Genomic DNA, 20,665 nt, shown 5'->3' with positions numbered 1-20,665 from the left:
GTCTTACCTCTTGCAAGGTGTAAAAATTTCAGGTTTGAAACTTAAAGCAATAAAATACAAAGTCTGAAAGAATCTGAAGCCATCTAGGCCAGTTCAGTAAGCTTCTGTAAATGTATACTATATATAAAGTACTATGATGTGGGGTTTTAGAGTTTTGTTCTACTGAGGAGACAGTAGTATTCAGTCTTCTACTGTATTCAGTATTCTGTTGAATACATATAACTATGATAGAACATAATGAAGCCTCAAACACACATTGTAACAAACAGCAGTGAGAATTCAGAGTTGGGTAGAAGAGATGATGCACTGCAGATAACATAACATTTTATTATATATTATCAATCAAAATTTTAACAGAAGAGGAAACAAGTCATGTAGACTGAACTGTGCAAACAAAGACATAATCATAAGAAAAGAAGAATAAGAATAAGAACATGTTTGGGTGGTAGGAGAAGTAGCAAGAGATAAACTTAAAACTACTGGGACCAAATTCCAGAGAACTGTGAATATCTTACTGAAGTCTAGACATTATCACAATCCAAAATTCACCTCACAAACATATAGTTTGTGGAACAGTTCCCACGTTCGACTCCATCACTTCAGTTCGCTGGGAGGAGCATTAGAGTTGAGGGTCCAGGAAGCTGTAGCTCTCAAGGCAATGCTTTTCAAGAAAAAAGGAGGAAAATTTTGGCAAATGACTGTAGTTCCTCTTGGAAATCCCCTCCTCAGTTCCGCACTAGAAAGCTATAGTTTTTGACACAGTTTAAATACATAGCACTCACACCCATTCCAATGGTGCTTCCTTCCCTTTGTGAAGCTGTACTCCTCAGTATTTCAAAGTAGTGTTCCCAGCCCCTGAGCAACACTAATATCTTATTTTACCCTATGTGACACTTTTGCTTTCAGTTTTGTTTTTTAATTGCTATTAGTGCCTATGCTCTGTTTTTTGTTTTTGTTTTTGTTTTCTGTTCTTAACCTAAAGTGTGAATTCCTAGAAGGCACAGATATGCCTTTTTCACAATGTTTGGTACTTAGTAAGCACCCAATAAAACTTAGTTGCTTCAATAAATGAATTTACAAAAGAAGAGACCTCTCTTTTCCTAGAGCTAAGGGTTCCTATTGAGCAAACAAGAGTAATGACGTTCTTTATGAAATGCTTAATTTATTCATTATATATGCTTTAAAGTTAATGCATGGTTAAAATTTGCCTTTTAAGAAGATAGACCTTAGTTTTGCTTGTCTAACTTCCTGACTACTAAAAGGGTAGGGAAATAGACCTTGATTTAATCAACAGTGTGGAGGCCTGTGTGTGTATGTGTATGTTGGTCAAAATATGTGCTAGATTCTCTTGAGAATAAAAGTAAGAGGAAAGACATGATTTCTTTGAGACTCTATGATAAGATGTATCTTCAAACCCTAGAAACCACTTAAAAGGAACAGTAACCAACAGAAGTAATGAACTATATAACAGTCCAGGATTCCAGAGGTCTGGGTTCTATTGAAGAGGTCTGTTTTTAGTTATATCACATGGGCAAATTAATTATCTTTTCTAAGCTGACTTCTTTATCTCCATAATGAAAACAAAAAATTCCCAGAATCTCTGCAGGATTACTGCAAGAATTGATAAAGATAATAAAAGTGAAGAGGCTTTCAAATACAAGGGATTGTTACCATTAAGTGATACAATATAAACAGCAAACCTAAGATCTGTGAAGCATATAAAGCCAGATAAAAAATGTTATTCTGGAAATGTTTTTCTGGAGAATGGAAAGCTGTAGGGCAAACAGCACTGTAGCAAGTTGCAAAGTTTTCTTGTCGATTCCAATGTGTCTATCTAGGGATCTGCAGAATTGGATCAGCAGCATTGCCGGCATGGTATCATCACAGGAGCTGGCCGAAGACTTAACTGGCATAGAGATCTTGCTGGAGAGACATCAGGTATAACTACAAAAGCCATAGCCACTGATCACTTCACCTGAAACCTCTACTAATTTTAAAATTTCCAACGGAGTTGGCCTCACTGATTTCTTCCCCCTTTTGCCCACAGGAGCACCGTGCTGACATGGAGGCAGAGGCTCCCACCTTCCAGGCCTTAGAGGACTTCGGTGCAGAACTTATAGACAGTGAGCACCGTGCTAGCCCTGAAATCGAAAAAAAGCTTCAAGCTGTCAGGCTAGAGAGAGATGATTTGGAGAAGGCTTGGGAACAACGCAAGAAGATCCTAGACCAGTGCCTGGAGTTGCAGGTACAGCAAATTTCCCAATTGTTAAGCAGGTTCAGTAGTCTGTTTCTTCTATGCAATTTTATATGGTCATTACATGCTCAGTTCACTAGACTTTTCACATTATAAACACAAAGGGAGCTCATCTCTTAAATACCTAGCATTGTACTATGCTTTCTATACCGATCATTGTCATATTCTCCGCTCTTTCCTGTTAGAAGAGTCGAACAAGATGGTGATCAGTCCTGAACATGAGGTGGGTTGTTTATCATTTGTTGATTGATTGAGGAATTGATTGTCTGATTTTTGTTAAGATTCTATCCTGTGGAGGCTCGGAGTGCCACAAAGATTAGTAAGATAGTTTCCCATTTCTTAAATAGTGAAATTAGACATATAGTCAGATTTTACTAGTGCGGTGAGATGATTATTAATAAAACAAAACGTTTGAGTGGTTTGAGGCTAAAGAACAAGAAGTGATTAAAGCTTTTGGGGGAAATGAGCGGTTGTGTCACAGGCTACCCTGAAGGATAACATTTCACAGAGTCTTAAGTAAATGATCAGACAGTATTAACAAGGTTTAAGAACTAGGAAACAGCACCCCAGGAATTGGAGGTAGCTTATACATAAACATAAAGTGTATGTTTGGGAAAGAGGAAAAGTTCCAGTACAGCTAAGATGTGTCACGTGAGTGTGTCTTGGAAGATGCTAAGTACTCCTTGCAAAACCCTTTGTGTCACGATCATGAAAGGTGTAACATCATTTCCTTCACACTACCTGGATGACACCATACCCCTCTCATTTAATTCCTCATAGATGTTCCAGGGGAACTGTGATCAAGCTGAGAACTGGATGGTGGCACGTGAGAATGCCCTGAGGTCAGATGACAAAGATTCCTTAAACAGTCTGGAGGCCTTGAAGAAGAAACAGGATGATTTGCACAAAGCAATCACTGCCCAGGTAATAATGACTAGTAAAGGAGTTAATATAATAATCCATAGTAGTAATAACAGAAATCCTATACATTTGTCTGGTTTTATAATTTACAAGCATTTTGATTTGCATTTTTTTTTTGAAATGGAGTCTCATTCTGTCACCCAGGATGGAGTGCAGTGGTGTGATCTTGGTTGACTGCAACCTCTGCCTCCCGGGTTCAAGTGATTCTCCTGCCTCAGCCTCCTGAATAGCTGGGATTACAGACACCCACCACCATGCCCAGCTAATTTTTGTACTTTTAGCGGAGACGGGGTTTCACCATGTTAGCCAGGCTGGTCTCGAACTTCTGACCTCAAGTGATCTACACACCTCGGCCTCCCAAAGTGCTGAGATTACAGGTGTGAGCCACCATGCCCAGCCCTGATTCCTGTTTGCTTCTTACAGAAAAACTGAGGCAGGCAGGGCAGCCTGACACTTGACATTGTTTCACCCAAGTCACACGCAGCAAGTGGACTCTCTTACTTTAAATCCAGCATTCTAAACTCTGACTTTTAGGATTGAAAATGACTTTATATAGTATTTCAACGTCTCACTCAATACAGGATCCACCCTCTACAATGGTCATGAGAAGTGTCTGTTCTTTAGGGAACTCAGTACCACACAAGTAGCCCATTATTAGATGTTTCTCCGCCTGTTAAGTTGAAACCCACCTCCCTGTAAGGCATTTATTGTTTGACCCTGAGTATATCTTCTGAATCCACAAAGGATAATACCTTTATTCTTTTCTAGGAGGGAGTCTGGGATTGAATCAAGGGCCTAATCTCCAGGCATCTGGGCTCTTTCCTTTTCCTTTTTAGGAAGGGAAGATCACTGACCTACAACATTTTGCTGAGCGCCTCATTGCTGATGAACACTATGCCAAAGAAGAGATTGCTACTCGGCTCCAACGTGTACTAGACAGGTCAGGCCTGAGTGATTGTTTTATGTACTAAAGGAAAATGTAGCAAACTGACCTCTTTGCTAGCACTGAGATGGAGGAATACTCTGACTTCCTGTCATTTCTAGGTGCCTAAAACTATCTTGACACCTATGCAGACTTTCTGACTTAGATTTATGGATTGAAAGACATGAAAGATATCTTAGAAATTAACTGGCTTTACCACTGCATTTTATATCTGAAAATAATAAGACTGTGTGAGAAGAAAAGAGGCATGTTGGCAAATGGGAAGATTTATGGATATGGCATCAGAGCATGGGAAGGGTGGAGGAGGGCATAGAGTGATTTGGCTCCATCCTCTAGATGGAAAGCTCTCAAAGCACAACTGATTGCTGAGCAGACAAAGCTTGGAGACCAAGCTGACCTAAAACAATTCTACCGTGATCTTGAGGAGCTGGAAGAATGGATCAGTGAGATGCTGCCCACAGCCTGTGATGAATCCTACAAAGACGCCACTAACATTCAGGCAAGTTCAAAATAGGAACCTTGGAAAATTTCACCATTCTGAGCTTTTTGGCTTGATACTTTAACACTTTCTGACGGTTGAGGTTACCATGCCTGCTCTCAGAGACTTCAGAGTCTGATTTGGAGCAGGTTCCTCAGAAGTCACCATCACCTCAGTTGTGATAGAAATATTAGCCCCTCCTTTTAAATATAATTTACCTTATCCTGTCTCCATAAATAAAAATATAATATAATTTCTGTTCGTTTCCCTTCAGAGGAAATACCTGAAGCACCAGGCCTTTGCAAATGAAGTCTATGGTCGAGCTGATCAGGTGGATGCCACCATCAAACTGGGGCGCTCCCTGATTGAGCGTAGCACGTGTGATTGTGATGAAGAGGCCATGAAGGTAAAGCTCAGGATGAGTTTTGGCTACAAAGGCACGTGAGGAGGAATCATTTACTCTTTCAATGTTCCATGAGTAGAGATATAAAATATGTTCTGTGACCATATCACAGAAGAACAATCTTCCCTCTGATTGTTGCACAAAGGAGAAAAGGAGTGATGCCCAGACCTTGTCACTCCCATCATACTCAGTACCTGGAACTCTAAGAAAGCTCTAGGCTTAATTCCAAAGTCTTATCATGCTTGTTTTACGTTTTCTATCCCTTCTACCAATAGTTTTTTGGCATTTGTGTGTCAATCTCTTCACTCAACACAGGACCCTTTTTTTGAACTTTCTGTTTTGTCCAACAACTCCTATTGTTTTCCCAGATTAAGTATAACTGGTTTGAAATGTATGATATGCAAGTATCAGCAAATTTTGGCTAGTTCCTGCCTTCACAACCATCCTACATTATTCTCTCAAGTAGTCACAAGGCCCAGGATCCTAAAGATTGATATGACTCCTCACTGTCCTTGGGTTAGGAGCAACTGGAACAGCTGAAGAAACATTGGGATTATCTGCTTGAGAAAACAACTGACAAAGGGCAGAAGCTCAATGAGGCCAGTCGTCAACAGAGGTTCAACACAAGCATCCAGGACTTTGAGTTCTGGCTCTCAGAGGTAATTGCACCTGGAAACAGTAGAGGCAAAAGAGTTTAACACATACTTGTCAGACAAATGAATATCTACATGGGCAATTTCCTTGACCTTTCCTGTGAAAATTTTGGAGACATAGCTGCTGATCTTATTTTTCTTAAAGGCAGTTTCACCTGGCAGCTTTATTGCTTATTTCTCTATTTCCAGGCAGAGACATTGCTGGCCATGAAAGATCAGGCCAGGGACTTGGCCTCAGCAGGAAACCTACTCAAGAAGCATCAGCTGTTGGAGACAGAGATGTTGGCTCGAGAGGTAAGTAGTGTTGGCATACCATTCCTCTGGGCAGAATTGAAATATTTCTGGCTTTTCTCCCTGCCATCTTAGGAGACCATTTGAAAACACAGCCTTGCAAAATGGTTCTTAGTGTTCTCAACCAGCAGACATTCTAACTAGGTAAAATTAATGGGCTGTGAAGCCATTAAAACTGTCACTGATAATCATTATCACTAAACTATAGACTCTAAGATTCCAGAAAGTGGACCCTAAAAACTATCTTTTTTATCTTTTACTGATGCATACATATAAGCCAATTATCTTTCAAGCTATATATTTGATCTGGTCTTCGAAAGAAAGTAGAAGTTTATAGAATTACAAACAAAAAATCAGACGGGGGCATGTGAAATGAAGTTGAACTACACATACACTCTGGAAATCCTGTCAAGGATTCCAGTTGCATCCTAATAGCAACCAAAAATTTGTCCTGAGAGCAGTGATAAAAATGCTGACAGTTGTTAATTTTTTACTAAAGAATTTTATAATTATCAGTTTTACTTGATAATACAGATACAGAAAAGGAAGGAGGTCAAAGGCCTTGGGACTTGGTGATGTTTCTTATGACATCACTAGGGGGCTGGGTTAGAATAGGAGTAGACACAGAAGAGATAGGTGTGTTCGATGAGCAGCTAAGAATGTTGCCCATAGAGTAGCTCTTGCTGAATATTGAATCAATCAATCTGTGGCTGCCAAAGTTGGTACTGTCAAATCAATCAATCTGTGGCTGTCAAAGTCAGTATAAGACAGCCTTGTATGGGAACAAATGATTGCCTGCCAAGATTTTTTTTTTTTTTTTGGTACCAGTTCTAGCAATTCTCCTGCCTCAGCCTCCCGAGTAGCAGGGATTACAGGCATGCGCCAGCATGCTCAGCTAATTTTTGTATTTTTAGTAGGGACGGGGCTTCACCATGTTGGCCATGCTGGTCTTGAACTCCTGACCTCTTGATTCACCTGCCTTGGCCTCCCAAAGTGGTGGGATTACAGGCATGAGCCACCGCACACAGCCGATTTTCTTTTTTAGTTGGGGAGAGAAGGCAAATACTGAAAACATCAGAAGGAGAAACAGGACACAGGCTAAATATACAGTTTGAGTAATGTAGTAATGCTAAGTCTATTGCTCCCACATATGGCCCTTCTCCAACCTGAAAATATGCTAACATGTATAACACGTAATCAAATTCCGTATCTTTGAAAGCTATCCATTTGGCCCAATCTTTGAGCCAGACCAGCTATTGTTAAATTGTGGGATCTGAGTAATGCCTGTATTATACTATTCACTGAGTATCCTGAGACTTTCTAGGATGCACTCAAGGACCTGAATACATTGGCTGAAGATTTGCTCTCCAGCGGGACTTTCAACGTTGATCAGATTACAGAGAAAAAAGATAGTGTCAACAAGCGTTTCCTGAATGTCCAAGACTTGGCAGCTGCACACCATGAAAAACTGAAAGAGGCCTATGCCTTGTTCCAGTTCTTCCAGGATCTAGATGATGAGGAATCCTGGATACAGTATGTGCCACCAGCTCAAAATGTGTCAATAATCCAAACAAGTAGATAATCCACCAAACTTGTTCCAATTTATACTGAAATGAAATGTGTAATTGTTTCTTGAAGATAGTATTACTTCATGTTTGCCTCAGCTTAAAGTTAACATTGGTTTTATTTTTCCCAAATTCCCCTACTGGATGCAAGCCAGAGAAAGACAGGTGTGGAGGAAGTGAGGAGCAGTTAACATACTTGACAGGAACAAAACTAAGAAGCCATCTGCATTTGCTCTGTAGTTCATAGAATGATGTACAATACTCACAGAGACACCTGGGCATTTACACAGCTGATCAGATCCTTGTCATTCTACATCCAGTATATCTTATATGATGCTGAGTTGGACACCCAAAAGAGAATATTACAAAGTATCTGCCATGATTTCATTACTCATCCTATTTTTGTTGTAAAATATGATGGGAAAATCTTAGCAAATCACAATATTTTGCCTGCTTCCAATTTAACCTGCCTCATCATGCTTCTCTTCTACAAAGCTGCTAATTCTTATGAGTAATCAATAAATTAGAGGGAAGCACAGTGCATAGGGCAACAAACAACATGTTTTCAAATCATTTTTGGATAAGACCATAAGATAGAATAATCTTGTCCATGTAGTCTTCGACTGTGCTTCATGGTGACGCTCAAACATTTTATACTTGGAAGCATCCCAACTGCCATGACTCCTATGAAATCAGCTCTTTATACCCATTCTAGCTGAATTTATTATTGATATTAATAAATGAAAATAACAAAATCCATGGAGGTCATTTATAACTTTCACATTTTTCTGAAATAGGAAACATTAGTGTATATTCTTGAGCAAACAACAGAGGATACACAGGTGGACAGGCAAAGGGACTAATGGAAAGACTGTTACAGTTGTGCCTATGGTGGAGATCAACATGTTACTTTAATTTGTATTGGCTAAGTCAGAAGTTTTGCTGCAAGCCTCTTCCACTAATTATATTTTCAGTCATTGGCAACAGGGTATTACAGAATTTACAACCACCTCACCACCAGTCACACACACTCTTAGAAAGCTATTGCTGTAGGATGACCTTGGATGTCTAGACTCCAAACTTTCTGTTTTCTTCCTTGATTTTAGGGAGAAGTTGTTACGAGTGAGCTCCCAGGACTACGGGAGAGATCTTCAGGGTGTTCAGAACTTGCTGAAGAAGCACAGACGCCTAGAAGGGGAGCTGGTAGCACATGAGCCTGCCATCCAGGTAGGAATAGAATACCAGACCTGAAAATATAGAAATCATCTTATAGCAACCTGTCATGTTACCGATAAATAAGAGGGTGCTATAAAATGTGAAAGTAGGATGTCAAGGTCAGAGAGAATTAGTCAAAGAGTTTACAAATATTCTTTTCTCTTCCACATTTAGTCTCCTATAAGTAGAAGAGTTCTGAACAAGAACCCATGCTCTTCCCTGGAAGGAGTACTTCTAACACTCCTGGGGTGTGATTGACAATTGGGAGCAGATTGGGACATCTGGGAAAACTATACTTGAGCCAACTGAGAAGAAGGCAACTCTGGGTCTGACTTGGCAGCAGGATCACTCTGTGACCATGAATAGACCAAAAAGCAGATTATGGAGAGTAGCCTAGTGCAAGTACTGATATATTTGCTAAAATACTTGGGAATGTTTAGCATAGTAAATCTTGTTGCAGTTTTCATCATTCTTCCTGGACTTTCAGGACCCTCACAAAGTCCTGTGGAGTTTATAAATAATCTGGAGGGTAGGATGGGCTAGATACTTTGATAAGGGACTATGGCTAAATGGGGAGAGATTGTGAGGTAATGGAACATGAATCGGAGTTGTTCTTCAGAATGTGCTGGATATGGCAGAGAAGCTGAAAGACAAGGCTGCTGTGGGGGAAGAGGAGATCCAGTTGCGGCTGGCTCAGTTTGTTGAACATTGGGAGAAGCTCAAAGAGTTGGCCAAGGCCCGGTGAGTGGGATATAGAAGGCCCAGTTCGCTTCCTGGATTTTGGATGTTGGGAGGATACTTACGTGTCTGTTCAGCGTTGTCTGCTCTCCCCAACTACCCATCTATCTCAAGTCCTTTCTCAAATGCCAAGTCTACCACAAAACTTTCCTCCATATACCCCAGGCAATATGATCACTGCCTCTGTTCTAAATCTACCTCTCCTTCTGCATTTACATGCAGCCGTCTTTTACTATTGTTTTCCTACATGTGTTATCCTTCATATCAGGTTACTAGCCACACATCTGTTTTGCTTTATCTCCCAGTTTTCATATTATATGCAGCCCTTAGTAATGTAAGGATGAAGAATTATTTTCCCCTATAGCCATATAGCCAATTTGAACCACATATACAATGTATTAGTCCGTTCTCACATTGATGTAAAGAACTACCTGAGACTGGGCAATTTATGAAGAAAAGAGGTTCAATCCACTCACAGTTTCACAGGCTGTACAGGAAGCATGATTGGGAGGCCTTGGGAAACTTAGTCATGGCAGAAGGCAAAGTGGAAAGAAGCACATCTACCAAGGCAGAGTAGGGAGCGTGCGTGGGCGCGGGGAGTGCTAAACACTTTTAAACCATCAGATCTTGCAAGAACTCATTCACTATCATGAAAATGGCAAGGAGGAAATCTGCCCCCATGATCCAATCACCTCCCACCAGGCCCCTCCACTGACAAATAGGGATTACAGTTCAAGATGAGATTTGGGTGGCGAAACGGAGTCAAACCACATCACACATATAGCCAAATATAACAATTGCTGTCTGTAATTCCATTTTTCCTGGGGGGCTAAAAGGGAGATTCTGGCACTTTGTGGTGCCTTCATCATATACAAAAGAAGGCAGTGCTCAGAGTAGAAAGAGACATTGTGTTACTGCTGATATTCTCCAACACTGAAGTCATCATTTCCCTTTTTTGGCTAGGGTGGGTTTTCTCCCTCCAACAAAGTTTCTTAGACAGTAGAAGGTGCCACAAAATGAACTTCTAGGGAAGGAGTCTCCTCCATTTCACAGCAGATCTTCACCACTGACTAGTAGGCACATATCATATTGTGTTGAGGCCCAGTTCAACTGTGGCTGCCTTGTGAGAATAAGCTGGTCTGCCTGAATGAGATTGTGCCACCGCACTGTACTCCCACTGCTTACCAGTTTGTTCTTATCCTCACTGGGGCTTGTCACCTTGTTATAGAGGACTTCAGTTAGAAGAATCCCTTGAATACTTGCAATTCATGCAGAATGCTGAGGAAGAGGAAGCTTGGATCAATGAAAAGAATGCTATGGCTGTCCGAGGAGATTCTGGAGATACATTAGCTGCTACTCAGGTGAGGAACAGGAAGAATGAATCAATTTTCTTCTCTTCAATTTGGTTATTTTCTTGGGTATTCAGTGTTTTTACCTGTAATATTAGGACGTTTTCCTGGTGAAAGAAGATGAAGGAAATATTAATAATCCTGACAGTATTAAATACAAAAAATTAAAGTCCAAGCATGTAGGTGACTTGCCCAAGATTAAGGAATCAATCAGGTGTGAAGGCAGAACTCACATCTTAATTCCATAATCTATGATCTGTCTATGAGTCAAAGAAATAATGGTTAAAGACCTTTCCTTACAAGTCAGATTCCTTGTAGATTATAGCTTTTGTAAGGATTCCCTTAAATTTTCATGTTAAATTGATTTGGAAAAAAATCTTCTTATGTCAGGACATTGGCTGCAGTTTCAAAAAAATATAATTTTAGGAAGAAAGTCTTACTGGACAAAATAGTTCCACAATTTATAGACATCCTTTTAAATGCAGGATTGGGTTTCTCTATAAAGAAATGAACAAGTAATCAGTATGATCTTGAGTTGATGTAAATTTTGACAGCTTTTGAGAGTGATTACAAACAATAATGTATTAGGAGTTTGGAAACTATGCCTAGTAACCCTAAAAATTGGGAATTTACCAAGAACTCTTTGTAGAGATTAATTCACTTTAATGTGATGACAGAAGGAAAGGCTTAGATTTGCAAAAGATAGCTTAAACCTATACAACATATAATTCAAATTATCAGCTCCTCTTATTTGTAAGTCTTTTGGATCATGTGTGTGCACCCCACTGCACACGTTCAAGCATTTTAAGGCTTCCTATCAAATGCTTTCAAAGGCTTCCCTTTCTTTAAAACAGAACTTTTTTTGTTTGTTTCATTTTGTTTTGTTTTTGAGATGGAGTCTTGCTCTGTCTCCCAGCCTGGAGTGCAGTGGTGCGATCGCAGCTCACTGCAAGCTCTGCCTCCCAGGTTCACGCCATTCTCCTGCCTCAGCCTCCCAAGTAGCTGGGAGTACAGGTGCCTATGCCAGGCTAATTTTTTTGTATTTTTATTAGAGAAGGGGTTTCACCATGTTATCCAGGATGGTTTTGATCTCCTGACCTCATGATTCACCCACCTCGGCCTCTCAAAGTGCTGGGATTACAGGCATTAAAACAGAACTTTTTATTTTGAGAATTATAGATTCACATGCAGTTATAAGAAATAATACAGACAGAATCTCGTGTCCTTTACCAAGTTTTCTCTAATGGAAACATCCAGAAAAGCAGTATATCATAAATGGGATATTGACATTGTCAAGATTCAGTTAAGATTCAGAAGGCTACCATCATTACAAGGATCGCTGATGTTGCTTTTTTATAGCCACCTCCTCTTCCTGCCTCTTTAAACTGTGGCAACCATGAGTCTGTTCTATATTTCTATAAGTTTGTCATTTCCATGCTGCTATACAAATGAACTCATATAGTATGATGTAACTTTTGAAGATCGACCTTTTCACTCAGCACCATACTCTGGTGATTAATTTTGGTTATTGTGTGTAACAATAGTTCATTCCTTCTTATTGATGAGCAGTGTCATGGTAAAAGTATATCACAGTTGAACCACTCACCTGGTGAGGGGTGTCTGGACTGTTTCTATTTTTGATGACTGTGAGAAAAGCCACTATAAATATTCATGCACAGATTTTAATGCAAACATAAGTCTATTTCTCTGGGATAAATGTACAGAACCCCAATCACTGAACCATATGGTAACTGCCTATTTAGTTTTGGACCAAAAAAAAAAAAAAAAAAAGCCAAGTTGCTTTCCTGTTTGTATGGCTATAACATTTTACACTCTTAACAACAATGCATAAATGATGTACTTTCTCTATATCCCTGCTAGCATTCTGTGTTGTCACTACTTTTATTTTAGCCATTCAAATAGACATATAATGATATCTCATTATAGTTTGTATGTGCATTTCCTTAATGGATAATGATATTTTACATGTTTGTCATGTGTTTATTTGAAATCTGTATATTTTCTTCAATGAAATGTCTCTTTGTCCACTTTCTAATTGAATTGTTAGTTTGTTCATTTTGATTTGCTTTACTGTGGCAAGAACACTGAACATGAGATCTACTCTCTTAATACATTTATACGTGTATAACATATTATTGTTGACTGTAAGTACAATGTTGTAGGCTGTATAGAAACATTCTCAAGTGTTTTCATCTTGCTTGACAATGTCAGTATCCTATTTATGGTGAAACTCTTTCTCTACTAAAAATATATTATGCCTTATGATTAGTAAAACTTCAATTTTTTCTCAGCCTCTGGTAATTAGCATTCCACTCTTTGATTTTATAAATTTGTCTACCTCATATAGGTGGAATCACGTAGCACGTGTCTTTCTATAATTGGCTTATTTTGCTTAGCGTAATGTCCTCAAGGTTCATCTATGTTGTCATATATTGCATAACTTTCTTATTTTTTAACACTAAATGGTATTTTGTTGTATGAATATGCCACATTTTTTTTCATCCATTCATCTGTTGATGGACATTTAGGTTGTGTCCATATCTTGGCTATTGTTAATAATGCTGCAATGAACATAAGCATGCTAATATCTTATTGAAATCATTATTTCCTTATCCTTTTGGATAAATATCCAGAAATAGAATTGCTGGACCATAGGTAGTTTTATTTTAAATGTTTTGAAGAATATTCATATTGTTTTCCATAACAGCTGTGCCGTTTTGCATTCCCACTAACATTGTGAAAGGGTTTCAATTTCTACCTATCCTCACTAACACTGGTCTTTTATTTTTTTGTTAATAGCCATCCCGACAGGTGTGAAGTGATATCTCATTGTGGTTTACTTTGCATTTTCCTAATGGTTAATAATGTGAAGCATCTTTTCATATACCTGAGGGGCATTTACATGCCTTTTTAGGGAAATTTCTATCAAACTTCTTAGCTCATTTTTATTATTTTTCAATTTATTTCTTTCAATAGTTTTTTTTAGGTACAGGTGGTTTTGGTTATATGGATAAGTTCTTTAGTGGTGATATCTAAATTTCTGGTACACCTATCACTCGAGTAGTGTACACTATATCCAATATGTAGTCTTTTATCCCTGACCCATTTCCCACCCTTTTCCTCAATTTCTCTAAGTCCATTATATCATTTTAATGCCTTTTCATCCTCATAGCTTAGCTCCTATTTATAAGTGAGAACATAAGACATTTGCTTTTCCATTCCTGAGTTACTTCACTTAGAGTGGCCCCCCAACTCCATCCAGGTCACTGCAAACACTATTATTTTGCTTCATTTCATGGCTGAGTACTATTCCATGATATATATATTACCACATTTTCTTTATCCACTCATTAATTGGGCAATAAGTTGGTTGGTTGAGTATTTTTGTAATTGCGAATTGTACTGCTATAAACACAAGTATGCATGTGTCATTTTCATAAATGACTTGTTTTCCTTTGGGTAGGTACCCAGTAGTGAGACTGCTTAATTGAATGGTAGTTCTACTTTTAGTTCTTTAAGGAATGTCCATACTGTTTTTTATAGTGGTTGTGCTAGCTTACATTTTCACCAGTAGTGTGAGAGTGTTCCCTGTTTACCACATCCACACCAGCATCTATTATTTTTTGACTTTTTATTATGGCCATTATTTCGGGAGTAAGGTGATATCCCATTGTGGTTTTAATTTGCATGTCTCTGATAATTAGTGATATTGAACATTTTTTTCATGTTTGTTTTTAGCCCAATTTTAAAATCAAGTTAGTAGGGATTTTTTACTTTTATTTTTATTTTTTATTTACTTTTTAGTATTGAGTTATATTCATTCCTTATGTATTTTAGAGATTAGCCCCTTATTAGAAAAGTCATTTATAAGTATTAACTCTCATTCTGTGGGTTGCTTTTCCACTCTGTTGATTGTTTCCTTTGCTGTGCAGAAGTTTTAGCTTTATATACTCTCACTTGTTTATTTTTTCTTTTTGTTACCTGTGCTTTTAGTGTCATATCTATGTAATTATTGCCAACACCAATATCGTGAAGATTTCACCCTATGTTTTCTTTCAGGAGTTCTACAGTTTCAAGACTTACATTTAAGTCTTTAAACAATTTTGAGTTGATTCTTGGTTATGGTATAAGGGTCTTACTTCATTATTCTGCAAGTGTAAAGCAGTTTTCCCAGGACTGTTTGTTAAAGAAGCTGTCTATTCTCCATTGTATATTTTTAGCACCTTTATCAAAGACCAGTTAACTACATATACATGGGTTTATTTCTGGACTCTCTATTCTGTTTCATTCATCTATGTCTGTTTTTATGCCAGTACCATACTCTTAATTATTGTAGCTTTTTAATGCATTTTAAAGTCAGGAAGTGTGATTCCTTCAGCTTTGTTCTTCTTTGTCAAGATTGATTTGACTATTTGTGGCCTTGTCTGATTCCATATAAATTTTACTGATTTTTCTATTTCTGTAAAAAGTGTCATTGGGAATTTAATAGGGATTTCATTGACTTTGTACATCACTTTGGGTAGTATTCACATTTTTTAACAATATTAAATCTTCTAATCCATGAACACAGAAAGTTTTTCCATTTGTTTGTGGCTTCTTTAATTTCTTTTATCAATGTTTTATAGTTTTCAGTGTATGAGCTTTTCACCTCCTTGGTTACATTTATTTTTATATATTTTATTCTTTTTGATGTGATTGTGAAAGAAATTATTTTCTTAATTTCTTTTTCAGATAGTTTATTGTTTACAACTTCTAAACCGACTTTTATGTTTTGAGTTTTATTCTGTAACTTTGCTGATTGGTTTACTAGTTCCAACAGTTTTTTATGGAGTGTTCAGAGTTGTCTGTATTTAAGATTATGTAACTTGCAAACAAAGACAATTTTACTTCTTCCTTTCTTATTTAGATGCCTTTCACTAGGACTTCCAGTACTGTGTTGAATAGAAATAAGTGAGAGTGAGCATCTTTGCCTTATTCATAAACTTAAAGGAAAAGCTTTTAGTTTGACTATTAAATATGATTTTTTTTTTTTTTTTTTTTAGACAACAGACATTTAGTATCTCATAGTTTCCCTAGGTCAGGAGTACAAAAACAGCTTAGCTAGTTACTATGCTTAGGGTTTCACGATGTTGCTATCATGGTGTTGATTGGGCTACATTACAATCTAGGGTTTCAACTGAGGAAGAATCCATTTCCAAGCTGACTCAAATTGCTATCAGAATTTATTTTTGTGGCTGTGGTACTAGGGGCTTCAGGTTCTTGCTGGCTGTTGGCTGGAGGCTTCCCTGATATTCTAGAGCTCACAACTCCTAGAGGCAATCCATTATTTATTGAGACCTCTTGCAGTTTCTTGCCACATGAGATTTCCCAGTGTGGCCATTTGCTTCATTAAGCCAGAAAGGAGAGCCACTGGAGTTAGTCTGGTAGCAAGATGAAGTCTTATGTGACATAACAAAGAATAACATAACATAACATAACATAATATAACATAACAAACGAGTGAAATCCCATCATATTTGTCATATTCTATTGGTTATAAATAAGTCACAGGTCCTGTCCACACTCCGGGGGAGGGTATTCTACAAGGACTGAACAGCAAGGGGTAGGTACCATGGGAGCTTCTCCAGTGTCTGTCTGTCACAAGACAGTTCCCAGAAACAATAGCACTGTACTTCCTCTATAACCCATTGGCTAGAGCTGAGCCGTACCTTGTTGGAAAATGTAGTCGTTCTTTCTGCATGGTTATGTGTCTGTTACAGATGCTTTTATTGTAGTGGAAAGGGAGACTAAATATTGAAAGACAACTAGCAGACTGCCTTTCAATCAGAGATCTTCCAAGCAGAAATTTTGTAACAATTAGGTGAGATGAACACAACAGCACCTGGCAATCTCAGAGGTGGTCAAAAGATGTCCTATGATTATAGCTACTAAATTTATTACTATATTTAGTATTATTAATAGAATAGAAACTAAATTTCCTTTAAAAAGAGAAGGGTTTGAATAGAAAATTATGTTCACTTCATTTTTACACTAAAATGTAAGTCTTAGGTAACTCAATTATGTCTTATAGTTAATACTTTTATTCTTATAAACATGACCAATCTGATAATCCTGTATTTTTAAAAACATCACTTACCTACATATCTCTCTGCAAATTTCATAGCATTTTCTCACGTTGTATTCTCAATTCATTCCTCTGAAGGGTCCATTGTTCTTATTTACTAGGTGAGGTGAAGCAATCAGCCCAAAGTTAAGTAAAGTAACTGGCAGTGGCATAACCAGAGCTGGGTCCCAGGTCATGCAGCTCTACACAGATTCCACTAAAGTATATTGTCAAGAAATTGACTTCATTGAGGAACAAAAATGTGAATATATTAAGCATTTGGACAAATATTTGATGTTGGTCACACTCCAGAAATATGGCAATATCCAGATAATTGATGACTTTCCATTTCGTCTCTCTCTGCTTGCTGTGCTTAATGTAGTCCCAACAAAAAAAAACAAAACAAAAACAAAAACAAAAAAAAACTGTTGCCCCCCTAGGATAGATAGGTATAAATAAAAAATAATTCTCTTACCACCCCAAATCCTTTAACCTAGTTTACATTTGTTTTCTTCTGCTGTAAGTACAAAGCTATTACAAGTTTTAGAACTCTAGAGCATCTCTGCTAACCTTATAACCCTACCCTGATCAACAATAGAATCTAAATTCATAATTTATATATAATAAAGTCTAAATGTGGGCTTTTCATACATGTTCTTTATCACTTCGAAGTAATATCCTTCTCTTCTTCGTTTGTTGATGGTTTTTGTCATGGAAGAGTGCTGAATTCTGTCCTTTTTTTTTTGGAATATGTTGAGATGATTATTTGGTTCTATCTTTCATTGTGTCAATGTGTTGTATCACATTTATTGATCTGCATATGTTGGACCATCCTTGCATCCCAGGGATAAATTTTTCTCGTTTGTGGTATATAATCATTTTAATGTGCTGCTGGATTCAATATGCTAGTATTTTGTTGAGGAGTTTTGCATCTATATTCAATAAGGATATTAAGGATATTAGCCCCTCTATATATATTCAGATAGATAGATAGATAGATAGATAGTTTGTCTCTCTTGATAGATAAACATATGTATCTATCTATCTATCTATCTATCTATTTATCTATTTATCTGTCTATCTATCTATCAAGAGAATTACTGCCTGGCTTTAGTATCAGGGTAATGCTGACTTTGTGAAGGTGTTTAGAAATGTTCCCTCCTCATAAATTTTTTGAAACAGTTTGAGAAGAATTGGTATTAATTATTTAAATGTTTGATTTAATTCATCAGTGAAGCCGTCTGGCCTTGGGATTTTCTTTGTTGAGAGATGTGTTTCTTATTCAGTCTCCATAGTAGTTATAGGTCTGTTTGGACTTTCTTCATGATTTAGTCTTGGTTAGTTGTCTGTTTCTAGGAATTTATCTATTTTCTCCAGATATTCTAGTTTATTGACATATAATTGTTTGTAACCATTTCTTGTGATCTCTTTTATTTCTTTGACATCAGTTCTAATGTTTTTTCTTTTGTTTTTGCATTTATTATTTGAAAATAGAAGGTGAAGATGTTGAAGAGACTTTACTTCATGCAGTATACATATATAAAAACATGATTCATTCGGGCATTCACTCATACAAAGTCAATCACCTTTCCAATATTCATTACAGTTTCTTCAAAAACTGAAATGTAATACAGTCATAATATATAATGTAGTCCATCTTGCTTTACAATGAGTAACCATCTTATTTTAGTGCCTCAACACAATGAACTGATAGTTCTTTTATTTTCAAAAGGGATTTTGAAAAAGTATAATAGTCATAGAAATTGTTTTTCCTTTAGCCTGAGTTACTATGTTGCATAGTAAAAAAAAATGGACAGAGTGCTGTTTTGACAAGAGGGAGGTGAAGGTAGTAGTGGGAGCAGTGGCAGTGGTGGGTGGTCCTGGTGGTGGTGATTATGGGCTTATTTAGATATTTCTCTGGAAAGTACAACAGAAGACAAAGTACCACTCTTCGTGCTTCAGCCACACTTCTCTTTTCATTCTGCCAGCTATACAGACATCATGTTTCCAGAAAACAGTCAGAGAGCTTTTGGAGTAATAGTCAATGGCAGCTCCATGTTCCCCTTGACTTCTCTCTAGGATCAGGGATTAGTTTAGGATGTTCTTTCTACTAAATTTTTTTCTGCTAGACACATTTTTCACTGAATTAGATAAATCTCAATATGGAGGAATCTTTATATATGACCTCAGTCAAAACCTTTATTCCAAAATCAAAATAAGATTACAGTCATGTAATAAGTTAGAAAGAGTGTCACTTGTATATCTTTGACTCTTTTTTCCAGTAAGTTGCACTCATTGACAAGTGAGAGTTTGAGAAAGCAATTGAGTATAGTTGTTCCAGAAACAGTGGGCATTCACCTAGTCTGCCAATGTCATTGAATCAACCCTAGGGAATAGTATCACAGAGAGTCTGAATATGAGTGAAAATAGATTTTCCAGCTTTGGATATCTTGATTCTTACTGACTCGTTTATGCAGAGCTTGCTAATGAAGCATGAAGCTTTGGAAAACGACTTTGCTGTCCATGAGACTCGAGTTCAAAATGTGTGTGCACAAGGAGAAGACATCCTAAATAAGGTGAGCTAGTTCAGGAATTCCAGCTCAAACTTCCATTCTCGAAAAGGGGCTGGCCCAAATATAGAAATGCTAAGATTATATGCAGAACTTTAACAATCTCTTCTAAATTGCCTTTTGTTGTTGTTGTGGTTAGCAAATAATTGTCTACTCAATTGCTGTAATTTTTTTTTCAAATTCTTACACATACATATTTCAGTTTTCCTTAAATCTTTTGTTGACATTTTATTGTCCCATGCAGAACATGGTGCTTATAAAAGTCTTATCACTATCTTTGGCCATAGAATATTATAATAGTTTGAAGAAATTGCTTTCTAAGCCTCGAGGAAAACAACACTGAAACCTCTTTTAAATTTGAGAATCATTTCTTTGTTTAAATGCAGTTTTTAATAAATCCTCATTGATCTAACTGCTACAAAAAGACCATTAAACAGAATGACTCCCTACCTCCTAGAAACTTACACTAACTAAGAAGGTCACACTTACACAGATAAACATGAGAAGATCATCCAAATGTTGGAATGGAAATGACCTTCTTGGACATGAATGAATAATAAAATAATTACACTAGACCAGAGGACTGTGGTTATATATTTGAAATGAGAGAGATGAGTGCTTTCTATTGGTACTAAAGGATTCACATTTCTAGCCCTGCACATTCATAAAATATATTTGTCTCTCCCCTTCTCACAGGTGTTGCAGGAGGAAAGTCAGAACAAAGAGATTTCTTCCAAGATAGAGGCTCTGAATGAAAAGACCCCTTCTCTGGCCAAGGCAATAGCTGCTTGGAAGTCGCAATTGAAAGATGATTATGACTTTCAGGAATTCAACTGGAAGGCTGATGTGGTAGAGGCTTGGATAGGTATGATGTGTCAGGTCCAGGGTCGTTGGGTTTGAGAATTCCTAATAAATCCCATGTATAGAATAGTCTCTGGGACTTTTACCGTATGAAAGGAGGTGTTTCCATCACTACTCATTCTTATCCTTTCTGGACAGAATTACACTCACATTTGTGCACACACACATACACACACACACAAATTGAGAAAGAGATAGATATGATGATGCAGTAATTATGTACCATAATCCAGAGAACACGTTTTTGGGGAATGGGAGATTTTGTGTGTGGTATTCAGAAAGAGAAAGCCATAGCAAAAT

The 20,665-nt window shown here is 37.4% G+C and overlaps 1 protein-coding gene across 1 annotated transcript in view; it reads left to right on the top strand.

Annotated features, from left to right (window-relative positions):
- SPTA1 (spectrin, alpha, erythrocytic 1) overlaps window positions 1–20,665 on the top strand; it is a 75,941-nt gene that overhangs the window by 37,219 nt on the left and 18,057 nt on the right. The window contains exons 28-41 of the mRNA XM_011972058.1: window positions 1,839–1,938; window positions 2,048–2,245; window positions 3,035–3,178; window positions 4,012–4,115; window positions 4,455–4,617; window positions 4,871–5,002; window positions 5,521–5,658; window positions 5,842–5,946; window positions 7,268–7,476; window positions 8,615–8,735; window positions 9,343–9,464; window positions 10,690–10,822; window positions 19,412–19,510; window positions 20,201–20,369. Coding sequence (XP_011827448.1) covers window positions 1,839–1,938; window positions 2,048–2,245; window positions 3,035–3,178; window positions 4,012–4,115; window positions 4,455–4,617; window positions 4,871–5,002; window positions 5,521–5,658; window positions 5,842–5,946; window positions 7,268–7,476; window positions 8,615–8,735; window positions 9,343–9,464; window positions 10,690–10,822; window positions 19,412–19,510; window positions 20,201–20,369 — 1,937 coding nt within the window. The remainder of the gene's footprint in view (window positions 1–1,838; window positions 1,939–2,047; window positions 2,246–3,034; window positions 3,179–4,011; window positions 4,116–4,454; window positions 4,618–4,870; window positions 5,003–5,520; window positions 5,659–5,841; window positions 5,947–7,267; window positions 7,477–8,614; window positions 8,736–9,342; window positions 9,465–10,689; window positions 10,823–19,411; window positions 19,511–20,200; window positions 20,370–20,665) is intronic.

The sequence above is a fragment of the Mandrillus leucophaeus genome, unplaced genomic scaffold (assembly GCF_000951045.1).
Source record: "Mandrillus leucophaeus isolate KB7577 unplaced genomic scaffold, Mleu.le_1.0 Scaffold1265, whole genome shotgun sequence".
Taxonomy (NCBI): domain Eukaryota; kingdom Metazoa; phylum Chordata; class Mammalia; order Primates; family Cercopithecidae; genus Mandrillus; species Mandrillus leucophaeus.
Note: the sequence above shows the minus strand (reverse complement) of the source record. Positions and strands in the feature narration are given on the sequence as shown.